The following is a 15,421-nucleotide window of genomic DNA, read 5'->3' as shown; positions in this document are numbered from 1 at the left end:
AGTCTAATTGGTTCTTTAAACAGAATTCAGAGAACCAAATGAAACACTCAGTGACCCTTGCATCATTGTGGGGTTTTTTTTTTTATAAACATTTTTGTTGTGAAATAAACATACAGAAAACTATATAAGATATACATTTACAGATTAATGAATTGTCGAAAATAAAACACTTATGCAACCGCTCACCCAAGGCACAGAAATAGAACATGGCCAGTGGCCCCAGAGACCTCCTCATGCCTCTCCATCTCCACTAAAGGAATCCACTATCTTGGCTTTTATGGTGTTCATTTCCTTATTTTCCCTCATAGTTTACATGGGAAATATCCCTAGACAAATTACTCTACTTTACTTGCTTTTGAACTTCGTGTAATCGTACATTATTCCATAATATCTGGCTTCTTTTTTCAACATTATGTTTCTAAGAAGTGTCCATGTTGTTACATAAGCTAGAGTTAATTTTCATTGCTGTATAACATTACATTTTATGAAAGTAGCACATTTTAAATCAGTTCTATTATTGGGCATTTGGGTAGTTTTCAGTTTGGGGCTATTGATGATTAATGCTGCATTGAATTTTTGAACATGTACAAAAACACATAATCACACATTGCTGTAGATCTTCTCTGGGAGAGGAATTGCTAGGTCATACTGACATTGCACCCTACTACCTTATTTCCCAAAGTATTGAACCAAGGTTTGCTTCCCCTAGCAGGGGAGGAGAATTCCCATTGTTCCACATTTCTGGCAATATTTGTTTTGGTCCAAGTTTTAATGTTTCCCAATCTGATGGGTATGTAGTATCACGCTGTAATTTTATTTTTGCATTTCCCCATGTTTGTGGATTAATTTTTAACTCACCTGATCTGCTCTTTGAAACTTAGGGTTGTTTATGTATCTTTTAGCAACTCTGAAATGGAAATGGCTACTTCAAAATCAGAGCTAACATGTTTTAGACATATAAGACTTAAAATATCAAGGAGTTCAATTTATGAACGTAACTGAAATACAGCTTGATTTTATTCATGAACCCTCAATCTGACAGAATTATGTTTCCAACTGTATTTCAAAGCTCATATTACAACTACTTGTTGCAAAGTTCTTGAGGTAGTGAACAAACCCCATGAAAATTCAACCAGGGCATGAATATTGACTCTGTTGGAGACTCTGCCCATTTTATGTACTTTGGATAAAGCTCAAGAAGAATGAGGAACATACGCTCAACGAAGCCAGCTCTCCTGTCCATCACTACAGGCTCTGTATATACGAGGAGAGGGTGACAAGGGATTCTGCCACCTCCCTCATCCCTACGAGCTAGATCAGCTCAGCCCCATGCAAGGTGGTACTAAGACCCCAATCACTTCTACCCATTTCCTTCAGGGAATCCATCATTATTTTGTGATGGTTTTTGTATTATTTATGGAAATCTTCATGGGGAAAATACATGAGAGGATTTACATCGCACAACGTACCTAGCAAACTGCTGCAAATGTTCACAGCAGACTTTTCTGTTCTCTCCCAAATTCCTGCTCTCAGGGCTGTTACCTGTGATCCTTCTTCCCTTCACTTACATGAAGCCTGGTCTTCCTTGATGTCCCGAGCAATTCATTTCCAACCCCTAATCTGCGTTCTCCAGCCAGAAACACAAAAGGCCTTCAGTTCACAGAAGCCCACTCTTCCCAGAAGGCGGTACACTTCTACTACCATCCTAGCATATCCTTGGGGTCTTATCCCTCAGCCCTTATGGTTTATACAAATATCCCTCTTAGCCACATAGAATGCTTAGAATGTGTTCCAAGCACACTTTTCTCCCTCTTGTTACATCAACATCCATATTCAATCCTGATCTCCCTGATTTAACCCATTAGCCTCACCACCACCACCACCACCTACCCCTGCCAGATGAGTTAACAGGTACCAACAGGAAGTGACTTCCACTTGGACTTGACCACCAGTAAAATGCCCAGAAGACAAGTAAGAAAGCGAAGAAGCAGAAGGGTGAATGATCCAGATGACAACGCTCTGAGCTCTCCCTGGGCCTGGGGCAGAGCGCCCAAGCCCAATCTGCGGAGGCCCTGTTGACACCTTGCCTTCCCCCCAGCCTCAGGTTCCCCACCCTGGAGCACTGCTGTACTGGTGGGGAGGCCCTGCTGCCCGAGGAGCAAGAGCTGTGGAGAAGACAGACAGGCATTCTGCTCTACCAGGCCTATGGACAGTCAGAGACGGTAGGTGATTGGTCCCTCTGGGCCAGTCAGGATGTGCTCGTCCACGGAGCCCAGCAGATGGGCTGAATCCTGCTATGAGTGTGTGCAGAGGCCTCACTGTGCACGCAGCGTTGCTCAAAGCCAATGGGAGGCTCCAGAGCTCTAGGCTAATTTGTCCCAAATCAATTTGCAGAAAAGACAATTGCAGCTCATCAACTTGTCAAAAGACCAATGTGCTGAAAACTATTGGACAAAAACTTAGAAAGGGGTCTAAGGACATGGTGCCACTGTACCTGTGAGAGTTAGTTTACGGGAGCCCAGGAGGGGCACTGGCATAGAAGGCACTCTCCAGGAGCATGGAAGCCACCACTGCAAGTCCTGTCCACCTCACCGTCCCTTCCTAGGCAGCCACCACAGGAGCAGGCAGGAGCTGGCCCCGGAAGTTCCCTAGTTCATTTCTGGGTGTTTATGAGGAGAGCACACAGCTTTGATTGTGAGACACTAGCAGGAGGAGAGATCTTCTATATACACAGCACACACACACACACACACACACACACACACACACATACACATACACACAGTGTGATCCCAAAGAGGATCACTGACCAGTCAGGTGGGCAGGGCATTCAAAGAATAATGCATGTCTTGAATCTCAAGGACTTTATCCATGATAGTGTGGGCAGGTATCTCACTTCTAACACATTTTCAATGCATTTCCGATGCTGGACAGAGCCACTTTCCCCTACCTCCCTATCATCCCTTTAGCTGACAGAGGGATGACTGTCATCTCAGAGCCTGTAGCAAAATAGCTGTTTTAGTCCCAACTGACATACTTGTCTGACATTATTTTGCAAAAGTAAATAAATAAATAATCAGTTACTGGGTCTGCTTCCAGGCTTGAGAAATGTTAAGACTCTAGGACTGTCCTTGCTGGTTCACAGTTTGCATTCAGACAAGAAGGGTGAGGTTACAACTATGCACTACACCCATGATGCCAGTCCCTTTGCATCAACTATTCATAACAAGAAAACACTCCCCGATACCCGGATGGTGCTTTATTTCTCCAAACATTTTCACACCTATCCACTCATCTCTGCAACATTTTCCACATGCCTAGAGTGTGAGCAGCGACATTGCAGAGGGGAAAGTACTTCCTCTCTCAGGAGATCAGACCCCAGTTCAGATCTCAGCCTTGCCAGTTATAGGCTTCGAGACTATCAGCATATCACTGAATCTTGCAGAGTCTAGCTTCCCCATCTCCAAAATGGAAATATAATGCCAATCTTGCCAGGTTATGGTAAGGTAAATGAAAGAAAGTATACAAAGCTCTGGGCACAGTGTCTAACCCCTATTGCATTTATGGTTGTCACGGTTGTTTTTAGGTAGGTATTGTGTTTAGATGCTGGGGGTGCAGAGATGGATGGGACAATCTCTATTCTCTGAATGCTCATTATCTACTGAGGGAAACAGACAAGCAGTAATACAAGTGTAGGGAAAAATACCACAGAAAGAGAATCTCCCAACTTCCTTTTATTAGGGCCTGAATGATAGCTAGTGGCAGTTGTTTATTGAATACTTGGTGTGTGCCTGGCACACACTCACAAGCACTCTAAGCGATAATGTTATAATTACCCCCCTTTGACAGAGGAGGAGATCAAGGGGGATTACTTGGTACATAGCTAGTGAGCAGTGGAGTCAAGATTCAAACCTTGGTCTCTCTGAGTGTAAAGCGCTTAACTTTAGGAAGAATGATAATTTAGAGAATCATAAAGAAGGAATAAGGTTCATCAGGAAGACATAGGGGGTAGGGGAACAACGTGAACAATCTGAATAATCTCAACACAGCTCTGAGAAGCAGTTGAGGCAGCTACAAGTAAATGTTTGTTAAATATACTCATGGCCCTCCCCGGCAAATGGACACATGTCTGGCATACAGTGGGCACTCCACACCCTACGTTACATGCCCACAGCCCTGGGCTCACTCCTCTGCTTCTTGTTGGCCTCTCCCACTGGACTCTGTAGCCCCAGCACCGGGCTCAGGCCCAGCCCATGTCAGGTGCAGTGAACGTCTGCTGACTAGAGTTGGGTCGATGCCTTCTAGCTTCGCCATGAGGGCTTTTTGCACAGCATCAAATGACATCTATGAGCAAGGATGCTATGTTTTTGTGATCAGCCTGGACGCTTGGCTAACCCCAGTTCTCTTCTTTGCGAACAGGGAACAACTTGTGGCACTCTCCGGGGGATGAAGATCAAGCCGGGTTCCATGGGGAAGGCCATCCCACCCTACGACATTCAGGTCTGGTGGTAAAGACATTGGCAGAGAGCAGTTAGTGCTCGGCTATGGTGGGACCATTGTGTGACACGAGGTGACAGAACCAGTCATGCCTCCCGGTTGTCCTTCGTCTTCTCCGCCTACTTTTCCTCCAGTTTCCTGGGGAGGTTTCAGTTGAGACCTGCAATGTCCTGGGCATGAGTGCAGCTTGCCAGGACAGCCAGAGGCCTCATGCACCGAGCCTGGGAAAGAGTACTGGCAGTAGCTCCGGCGGCTCTCTCCACTGCCGGTGCTTTTAGTTTTTCCTGATCCGTGTTTTCTAGCTTGAAGACACATTTGTGATGTCTATATATGCATGAAACACATAGACCCATGGCTTGGGTTTCACCATTTGCTGATTTCAAAGACTTTTGACAGTTTTATTCTATTTTCTGACAGGGCTCCTCTACCACAACCCCCTCCCCCAATTACCCCCACTGTGTCACATGAATGAGCCAGGCAGTGTTTGGGTGGGGCAGGAGTGTTGGGGATCCTTGCAGGGTGGGATTCACAGGTCTCTTGCTCCAGATCATTGATGACAAGGGCAACATCCTGCCGCCCAACACTGAAGGAAACATTGGCATCAGGATCAAGCCCACCAGGCCCATAGGCGTCTTCATGTACTATGAGGTAAGGACACACCATCTGCCCCCATACAGGCCCACAAATCCTTGCAGGGAGCTGTGTAGGTGATAAGGGACTGGACTCAACTCTGCATCCTGAGACTTCTTCCTTCTTCCTTTATTCATTCCAAGTCAATGAAACCTGTTCTAGTTAATCTCAAAGCTCATAGTGTGTTCCCACATCCCTTTCTGTCATAACCCATCTGGCACTTATGGGCTGACTGTTGGGGTAGAAAACAGCCTGGCTTCAGACCCACCAGACTTGGGGTGCAGTGATCTCTTGTGGTTAAGAATGCTGGCTTTGACTCGGTTCACATCATACCACCCCACTTACCAACAGGGTACAAACAAATCTATTAATCTCGCTGAGCCTCCAGGGGCGCTATTATCCCCACTTTAAAGAGGAAGAAACTGCAGATTGGAAGCTTTACATGTCTTTCCCATGTCAAATAAATGGCAAGTCTAGGATTCAAAGTGGTGTGTTTTGGACCCCAAACTCTAAATGAGAAATCCAGGGACTACAGAAACCTACCATAGACTATAAGGAAACCTGCTGTAACTCTTCATCAGACAAACCCTAGCTAGCAGTGGCCACTAAGAGGAAATCCTCAGCTTCCAAGATGGACTGTAGAAGGGTAGACAGACCCTGAAATTGATCTCAGACTCCATCTCCTTTCTACAAAGTCACAGCCACTGGTGTCACTGCTGTGCTCACACTATGGCCTTGAGTGGGTGGGTGGGGTCCTGTCCCTTGTGGTACTATTGTCCAGAAGCAATCATGCAAGCCTTAGCCTTAATTCTCAGTAGCACAGTTTAAAGGTTGGATAAAAGGGAAAACGAACACAGAGTAACAGGTGTATAGAGCAGCAGTTCTTAATACTGCCTGCACGTTAGAATCATTTGAGGGAATTTTTTTTTTAAATACTTGGATCCAACCACAGAGATTCTGGTTAAATTGAACTGTGGTGGTCCAAAGCCATGACTTAAAAAAAATTGTACATAACATATTTTATTTTGCAAAGATGTCTTCACATATGGCCACACTGATTTCTTTCATTTCACACGTTCTCATGGCAATGAGACGTGTCACTCTTCCACTGAGATTTGTTGGCTTATATTCTGTTCTTTTCTTTTTATTGAGGCATATATATATATATATATATATATATATATATATATATAATATAAAATTTACCCCTTTCACCATTCCTGAGCATACAGTTCAGTAGCATTGAGTAAAATTTACAATATTGCACAACCATCACCACTATGCATCTGCAGAAAATTTTCACCATCCCCAGAAGAAATTCTGTTCCCACTAAACAATAGTTCCCCAGTCCCCATCTCCCCAGCATTTGGTAACCTATAATGGTACTTTTTGTCTTTAAGAACTTGCCTATTTTAGTTACCTCATATAAGTGGAATCATACAACATTTGCCCTTTTGTGTCTGGCTTATTCCACTTAGCACAATGTTTTCAAGGTTCATCCATGTTTTAGCAAACTGTCATCTTTTTGAGACTGAATAATATTCCATTGTATGTATATACCAAGTTTTGTATATTCATTAAACTCTTGATGGACATTCGGTTGTTTCCACCTTTTGGCCTTTATGAATAATGCTGCTATGAACACTGTGCAGGTAACTGTTTGGGTCCCTGCTTTCCCTTCTTTTGGTTATATGCCCAGAAATGGATTCGCTAGATCATATGGTAATTTTGTTTAACTTTTTGAGGAATGGCCATACATGTTTTCCACGTGCACAAGTGTTTTCATTTCTCCATATCCTTACATACACTTGCTATTTTCAGTTTATTTTTAATAATGGCCATTCTAATGGGTTTGAAGTGGTAACTCATTGTAGTTTTGATTGACATTTCTCTAATGACTAGCATCTTTTCGTGTTCTTATTGGCCATTTGTATATCTTCGGAGAATTGTCTATTCAAGTTCTTTGCCCATTTTTAATTGGGTTGTTCATTTTCCTATAGTTGTTGTTTCTAAGTTGTAAGAGTTCTTTATGTAGTCTGGATATTAATACCTTATCAGATATGCAAATTATATGCTTTGCAAATATTTTCTCCCGTTCAGTGGGTTGTCTTTTCACTTTCTTGATAGTATCCTATGACATACAAAGTTTTTAAATTTGGTGAAGAATATTTTATCTATTCAATACTTTTTCTTTTATTTCCTGTGCTTTTGGTGTCATATTCAATAAATCACTGTGAAATCCAAGGCAAGAATTTCCCCTGTGTTTTCTTCCAAGAGTTTCATAAGCTCAGCTCTTACATTTAAGTTTTTGATCCATTTTGAATTAATTTTTGTGTATGATATAAGGTAACTTCATTCTTTTGCATGTGGACATCCAAGTTTCCGAGCACCGTTTGTTAAAAAGACTCTCTTTCCCACTGAATGGTCTAGGCACCCTTGCCTAAAATCAATTGACAGTATATGTGAGGATTACTTTTTGGGTTCTCTATGCTATTCCAGTGGTCTGTATGTCTCTTTTTATGAATGTATCACATTGTTTTGATTGCTATAGCTTTGAAGTAAGTTTCTGAAATCAGGAGTGTAAGTCCTCCAACTTTTTTCTCCTTTCTAAAAGTTGTTTTTGCACTTTGGGATCCCTTGAGATTTTATGTGAATCTTAGGATGGGTTTTTCTATGTCTGCAAAAAAAACACCATTGAAATTTTGATAGCGATTGCACTGAATCTGTAGATAATGTTGGGCAGCATTGTCAGCTTAATATTGTCTCAAATCAATGAATATGGGATGCTTTTCCATTTATTTATGTCTTCTTTCTCTTTTTCAGCAGTGATTTTTAATCTTCAGTGTACAAGTCTTTCACCTTCTATACTAAATTTATCCTTAGTATTGTATTCTTATTGATGTTTTCTTAATTTCCTTTTTGGATTGTTACTTGTTAAAGTATAGAACCACACCTTAAGTTTTGTGCATTGATTTTCTTTCCTATAACTTTGCTGAATTCCTTTATTAGCTCTAACAATTTGTGTGTGTGTGAGAAAGTTTTTTAGGGTTTTGTACATGTAAGATCATGTTATCTGTGAACAGATCTAGTTTTAATTCTGTTTCATCTTGGTGCCTCATTTCTTTGTGCTGCCTAATTGATCTGGGTAAACTTCCAATACTTTGTTGAGTAGAAATGGTGAGATCAGGCTCTCCTGTCTTGTTCCTGATCTTAAGAGAAAATCTTTCAGTCTTTTACCAGTGAGAATGGTGTTAGCTATGTTTTTTTTTTAATATATGGCCTTTGTCATGTTGAGGATGTTTCCTTCTATTACTAGTTTATTAAATAAACAAGTGTTTTTTATCATGAAAGGGTACTGAATTTTGTTAAATGCTTTCTCTGCATCAATTGAATAGATATGTAGTCCCCCAGCCCCCACTTTCGTTCTATTAGCATGGTTCATTACATTGATTGATTTTCATATGTTGAACCAGGAATAAATCCCACTTGGACATGGTATATAATCCTTTTAATATGTTGCTGAAATCTGTTTGCTAACATTTTGCTGAGAATTTTGCCCTAATTATTCATAAGGGTCTGTAGTGTTCTTTTCTTGTAGTATCTTTGTCTGGATTTGGTGTCAGAGTAATGTTGACCTCATAGATTGAGTTAAGGAATATGTCCCTCCTCTTCAGTTTTTTGGAAGAGCTTAAGAATAATTGGTATTAATTCTTCTTTAAATGTTCGGGAGAATTCACCAATGAAGCCATCAGGTCTGGGGCTTTCTTTTCAGGGTGGGGAAGGATGAGAGGGTTGATTACTGATTCAATCTCCTTACTAGTTATATAGTTCTATTCAGATTTTTTATTTCTTCATGATTCATTTTTGGTAGATTATGTGTTTCTAGAAATTTGCCTCTTTCATCTAGATTATCCAGTCTTTCGGTGTATAATTGCTCATAGTGTTCTCTTATAAACTTTTCTTTTTTTGGAATGTAAAATTGCTAGTAATATCTCCTCTTGCATTTCCAATTTTAATAATTTGAATCATCTTTTTTCTTAATCAATATAGCTAAAAATTTGTCAATTTTTGATCTTATCAAAGAACCAACTTTTGGCTTTATTTGTTCTCTCTATTGTTTTCCTATTCTCTATTTTATTATTCTTAGATCCAAACTTATTTCCATCCTTTGCTAGCTTTGGATTTAGTTTGCTCTCCTCTTTCTTGTTACTTAAGGTGTTAAGTTATTGACGTGAGATTATTTTTTCCTAATGTAGGTGTTTAAAATTCCAAAGCAACACTGCTTTTGTTACAATCACAAGCTTTGGTATGTTGTAGTTTGGTTTTTATTTATCTCAATGTAATTTCCAATTTCCCCTGTGATTTCATTTTTGACTTATTGGTTGTTTAAGACTGTATTGCTTAATTTTCTACATATTTGTGAATTTCTCACTTTTCTTTTTGTTGTTAATTTTTAATTTCATTCTATGTGATCAGATAAGATACCTTGTATGATTTCTATCTTCTAAAATGTACTAATCTTTGTTTTGTGGCATATGATGTGGCCCATCCTTTAGAATGCTCCATGTACATCTGAGAAAAATGTGTGTTCTCTTGTTCTTAGCCAGGGTATTTTATATATCGGCCAGATCCAATTGGTGTGTAGTGTTAGTCAAGTCCTCCACTTGATTATTGACCTTCTTTCTGGTTGTTCTATCCATTATTGAAAGTAATATATTGAACCCTCCAAATGTTATTGTAGAACTGTATATTTCTCCCTTCCATTCCATCAATGTTTATTTTATATAATTTGGAGTTTTGATTTCTCCCTTTAATTCTGTCAGTGTTTGCCTCATATATTTTGGCACTATGCTGTTAGGTGCATATACATTTCTGAATGTTATATAGTCTCAGTGAATTAATCTTTTTTTCAGTATATAATGCCCTTTTTTTGTTACTTGTACCAGTTTTCAACTTCAAGTTTATTTTTTCTGATATTATTATATAGCCACCCTAGCTCTCTTTTGGCCCCTATTTGTAGGGAATATCTTTTTCCATCTTTTCAACCTACTTGTGTCTTTGAATCTGAAATGAGTCTCTTACAGACAGTGTAGAGTTGGATCATGTGTTATCAACTATTCTGCAAATCTCTGCCTTTGGATTGAAGAGTTTCATCCATTTACATTTAAAGTAATAATTGATAAGAAAAGACTTACATATGCCATTTTGCTATTCATCTTCTATATGTCTTAATGTTTTTTTGTCCCTCATTTCCTCCACTACTGCCTTCTTTTGTGTTTAGTTGATATTTTGTAGTGACACATTTTGCTTCTCTTCCAACTTCCTTTGGTTTATATTCCTTAAATATTTTCTTCATGGTTACTATGGGGATTACATATAACATCCTAAAATTATAACAATCTAATTTGTATTGATACCAAATTAACTTCAAGTACATACAAAAGCTCTACTTCTAAGCATTATGATGGTGTGAGACAATCCCTTTGTTTCTCTCCTTTAATCTACAACTAGTGAAACACCCATAACTCAACACCGGTTCCTCTTCTCAACACACCAGGACACAAGAGAGATCTACACATCTGTAATCTGAAGGTGGGTGGGTTGGAACACATAAAGGAGGCAGAACCAGGGCCCCCGATACTGGCCTCCTGACTATCATGGGTGAGCCACAGCCCCAGAGAATCCAGTAGCAGCAGTGAAGGTGACACACATGACTCTGGCTTCCAACTGCAGCAGTGCCCATGGCCACAGAGAACTGGGCAGCAGTAGAAGTGAGCCCCATGACCCCAGTCCGTTTAGCCACAGGAGCACATGAAACTCCAGACCCCTGCTTGTGGTGGTGGGGCCCATAAACTTGACAACCCCTGACGCCAGCTTCTACCCCTCCCTCCAACTTCCCCCACTGGGGCAGCAGTGGCTGCAACCTAAGCAACCCCAGACACAGCAGAAGTTCTGCCATACCAGTGCTCCTGGTGGTGATGCCAGCAACAGAAGTGACACCAGCAACAGCAAGGCACCAGTGACCCCAGGGGCACAAGAAGCAATTATGAGGGCATGGGGCCACACCTTGCACAGAGACAATGGAAGATGGAAAGTGCAGATTCTCAAATACCACAAGAGGCAGCTCTGGAAAGACAAACCAAAAACTTGTGCTATAGTGCCACCTACTTAAAAACAAAGGAAACACCTCTAGTTACAAATTGTTGGTTTGTTAGAAACAAAGTAAGCAAAACTTTATCTATTAAGAAAGGTGTTGGACACTTCAAATGCACTGGCACAGGAACATTTCATCAAGCACCATGAAAAACAATAGCAATGCAGTATCCCAAAAAGAAAATGACAATTCTCCAGAAACCAAACTGAAAATCACAGAAGAGCGTGCTTTAACTGATGGAGAATTCAATATAGCTATCATGAAGAAACTCAATGAGCTACAAGAAAACTCAGAAAAGCAATTCAATGAGCTCAGGAATAAAGTTGATGAACAGAGGAATACTTCACAAAAGAGATTGGTTACCCTAAAAAAGAAACAAATTCTGGAGCTGAAGAACTCTATAAAATGAGATAAAGTCAGTAGAAGGAAGGAAATAAAAATCAGAGCAGAAACAAATACAATAGAGACTTAAAAGACAATAGAAAAGATCAATGAAAGAAAGCTGGTTCTTTGCAAGATAAACAAAATTGACAAACCTGTAGCTCAACTCACAGAAAAAAAGAGAGAAGGCACTGATAAATAAAATAAAAAACAAAAGAGGCATAATAACAATGGATACTACAGAAATACAAAAGATTGTGAGAATATTATGAACAAAAAATGGACAACCTAGAATAAATGGAAACATTCTTAGAATCATGCAACCTTCTAAGATTGAATCATGAAGAAATAGAAAATCTGGAGAGACTGATAAACATTAAGCAGATTGAAACAGTAATTGAAAACCTCCCAGAAAGCCAGATGGCTGCACTGGTGAATTCTACCAAACATTCAAAGAAGATTTAATACCCATCATATTCAAACTATTCCAAAAAATTGAAGAGGAAAGACTGTTCCCTAACTCATTTTACAAGGCCAACATTAGACTGATACCAAACCAGACAAGGATAACACACAAGAAAAAGAAAATTGCAAGCCAATATCTCTGATGAACCATAGATGCAAAAGTTATCAACAAAATATTAGCAAACCTAATACAACAATACATTAAAAGGATTATACGCCATGATGGAGTGGGACTTATTACAGGGATCCAAGGATGGCTCAATATAGGCAAATCAAGCAACGTGATACACCACATTAACAAAACAAAGAATGAAAATCATATGATTATCTCTACAGTTGCAGAAAAATCATTTGACAATGTTTAACATCCATTTATGATTAAAAATAACTCTCAATAAAGTGGGTATGGAAGGAATATACCTCAACATAATAAAGCCCATTTATGACAAACCCACAACTAAAACCATACTCAACAGTGAGACGCTGAAAGCCATCCCTCTAAAATCAGGAAGAAGACAAGGATGAGCATCCTCGCCCCTCTTATTCAACATAGTATTGGAAGTTCTAACCACAGCAGTTAGGCAAGAAAAAGAAATAAAAGGCATCCAAATTGGAAAGGTGACAAAGTTTGCTTGTCACCTTATTTGCAGATGACATGATTTTATATGTAGAAAACCCTAAAGACTCCACCAAAAACTATTGCAACTAATAAATGAAAAGAGGAAAGTTGCAGGGTACAAAATCAGTATACAAAAATCTGTTGCATTTATATACAATAACAATGAACTAGCAGAAGAATGCATTAAGAAAAAAATCCCATTTACAATCACAACAAATAGAATAAAATCCTTAGGAATAAATTTAACTGAGGAGGTGGAAGACCTGTACACTAAAAACTATAAGACATTGTTGAAAGAAATTGAAGAAGAAGCAAAGAAATGGAAAAGTAGTTCATGCTCATGCATTGGAAGGATTAACATTGTTAAAATGTTCATTTTACCTAAAGTAATCTGCAGATTCAGTGCAATCCATATCAAAATCGCAATAACATTTTTCACAGAAATAGAACAAAAAATTCTAAATTTGTCGGGAACCACAAAAGACCCCAAGTAGCCAAAGCAATCCTGACTGAGAAAACAGAACAAAGTGGGAGGTATCACACTTGCTGATTTCAAATCATACTACAAAGTTATACTATTCAAAATAATTTGGCAGAAAAACAGACACATAGATCAATGGAAATAGTTGAGAGCCCAGAAATAAACTCACACATATATGGACAACAAACTTATGACAAGGGAGCCAGGAATCTACAATGGAGAAAAGAAAGTCTCTTTAATAAATGGTGTTGGGAAAGCTGGACAGCCACACACAAAAGAGTGAAACTAGACCACTATCTTACGTCATACACAAAAATTAACTCATACACAAAAATTAACTCAAAATGGTTTAAAAACTTGAATGTAAGACCTAAAACCATAAAACTCCTAGAAGAAAACATAGACAGTGTGTGATTTGACATTGGTCTTAGCAATATATTTTTGGCTATGTCTCCTCGGGCAAGGGCACCAAAACCAAAAGTAAACAAATGGGACTACACCAAACTAAAAAGCTTCTGCACAGCAAAGGAAACCATCAACAAAACAGAGAAGGAAAAAAACCTGTGATTTCACTCATATGTGGAATATTAAAAAAACAAACAAACAAAACAAAAGCAAATGCATAGATATGGAGAACATATTAATGGTTATCAGAGAGGATGGGGGTTGGAGGGCAAAGTGGGTAAAGAGGGTCAATTGTATGGTGAAGGATGGAAACTAGAGTTTTAGTGGTGAGCATGCTGTAGTGTATAAAGAAGTCAAATTGTAATGTATGCATGAAACATATGATGCTATAAACCAATGCTACCTCATTAAAAACATGTAAGCAGTAAAAGAAACACAAACAAGAAACTCTACTTCTATAGAGCTTTGTCCCCTCTTTCTGATACTGATGCCATAAATTATATCTTTGTACACTGTGTATCCAAAAATATAGACTTAGAATTCTTTTTTATAAATTAAAAAAAACCTATAGAAAATTAAAAGTGGAGTCACAAATCAAAATTACAGTAATATTGGCTTTTACAGTCGCCCACACACTTACCTTTTCCGAAGATATCTTTATATGGATTTGACACATGTCTAGAGTCTTTTCATTTTAACCTGTAGGAATCCCTTTACCATATCAGCTAGGGCAGGTCTAGTGGTAATGAACTCCCTCAGCTTTTTTCTGAAAATATCTTAATTTCTCCCTCATTTTTAAGGAGCGATTTGAAGGCAGGATAGAGAAGTCTTGACTGACAGGTTTTTTCTTTCAACACTTTAAATATGTAATCCCACCACCTCTGGCCTTCAAGGTTTCCTATGAGAATCAGCTGATAATCTTACTGAGGATCCTTGTATGTGATGAGTCACTTCTCTTGCTGTTTTCAAGATTCTATTTGGCTTTCAATATTTTGATGTTTATGTATCCTGGTGTGGGTCTCTTGGGATTATCTTACTGGATTTCTTTGAACATCTTGTATTTGTAAATTCATGTGTTTCATTACATTTGAGAAGATTTTGCCCCTTATATCTTCAAATAATATTCCGGTCCCTTTCTCTGTTTCATTTCCTTCTCTCATAATGCACATGTTTGTCTGCTCAATGGTGTCATGCAAGTCCATTAGGCTCTGTTTTTCTTCATTTTTTTCCTGTTTGCTCCTCAGACCCATAATTTCTATTCTGTCTTCAACTGTCTGATTCTTTCTTATTCCTGTTTTAAACTGCTGCCAAACACTTCAGTGAATTTTTGGTTTTAGTTATTGCGCTTTTCTAGAACGTCTGTTTGGTGCCTTTACATAATTTCCATCTCTTTGTTGATATTCTCATTTTGTCCACATGTCATTTTTCTGACTTATTGTAGTGCTTTGTCCATTTCTTCCTTTACCTCTGTGACCACATTTAACAAACTTGATTTAAACTGTTTGTCTAGTAAGTCTTATGCCTGGGCTTCCTCAGGGATGGTTTCTGTCAATTAATTTCATTCCTTTGAATGAGGCATGATTTTTTTTAAATATTTATTTATTTTATTTATTTATTTTTTACTTTTGGCTGTGTCGGGTCTTAGTGGCAATACACAGGATCTTTGTTGCAGCATGTGGGATCTTTTGTTGCAGCGTGTGGGCTTCTCTCTAGTTGTGGCGTGTGGATTTTCCCCCCTCTAGTTGTGGCGCACAGGCTCCAGAGTGCGTGGGCTCTGTAGTTTGCAGCA

General features: G+C 39.1%; 1 protein-coding gene across 1 annotated transcript in view; it reads left to right on the top strand.

Moving 5' to 3' along the window:
• Nucleotides 1-15,421, top strand: part of LOC102999573 (acyl-coenzyme A synthetase ACSM1, mitochondrial-like) — a 45,275-nt gene that overhangs the window by 21,122 nt on the left and 8,732 nt on the right. The window contains exons 8-10 of the mRNA XM_057528444.1: nucleotides 2,099-2,222; nucleotides 4,420-4,500; nucleotides 5,044-5,145. Coding sequence (XP_057384427.1) covers nucleotides 2,099-2,222; nucleotides 4,420-4,500; nucleotides 5,044-5,145 — 307 coding nt within the window. The remainder of the gene's footprint in view (nucleotides 1-2,098; nucleotides 2,223-4,419; nucleotides 4,501-5,043; nucleotides 5,146-15,421) is intronic.

Source organism: Balaenoptera acutorostrata, chromosome 15 (genome assembly GCF_949987535.1).
Source record: "Balaenoptera acutorostrata chromosome 15, mBalAcu1.1, whole genome shotgun sequence".
Classification (NCBI taxonomy): Eukaryota; Metazoa; Chordata; class Mammalia; order Artiodactyla; family Balaenopteridae; genus Balaenoptera; species Balaenoptera acutorostrata.
The sequence above is the reverse complement of the archived record's forward strand: the minus strand, read 5'-3'. Positions and strand labels throughout refer to the sequence as shown.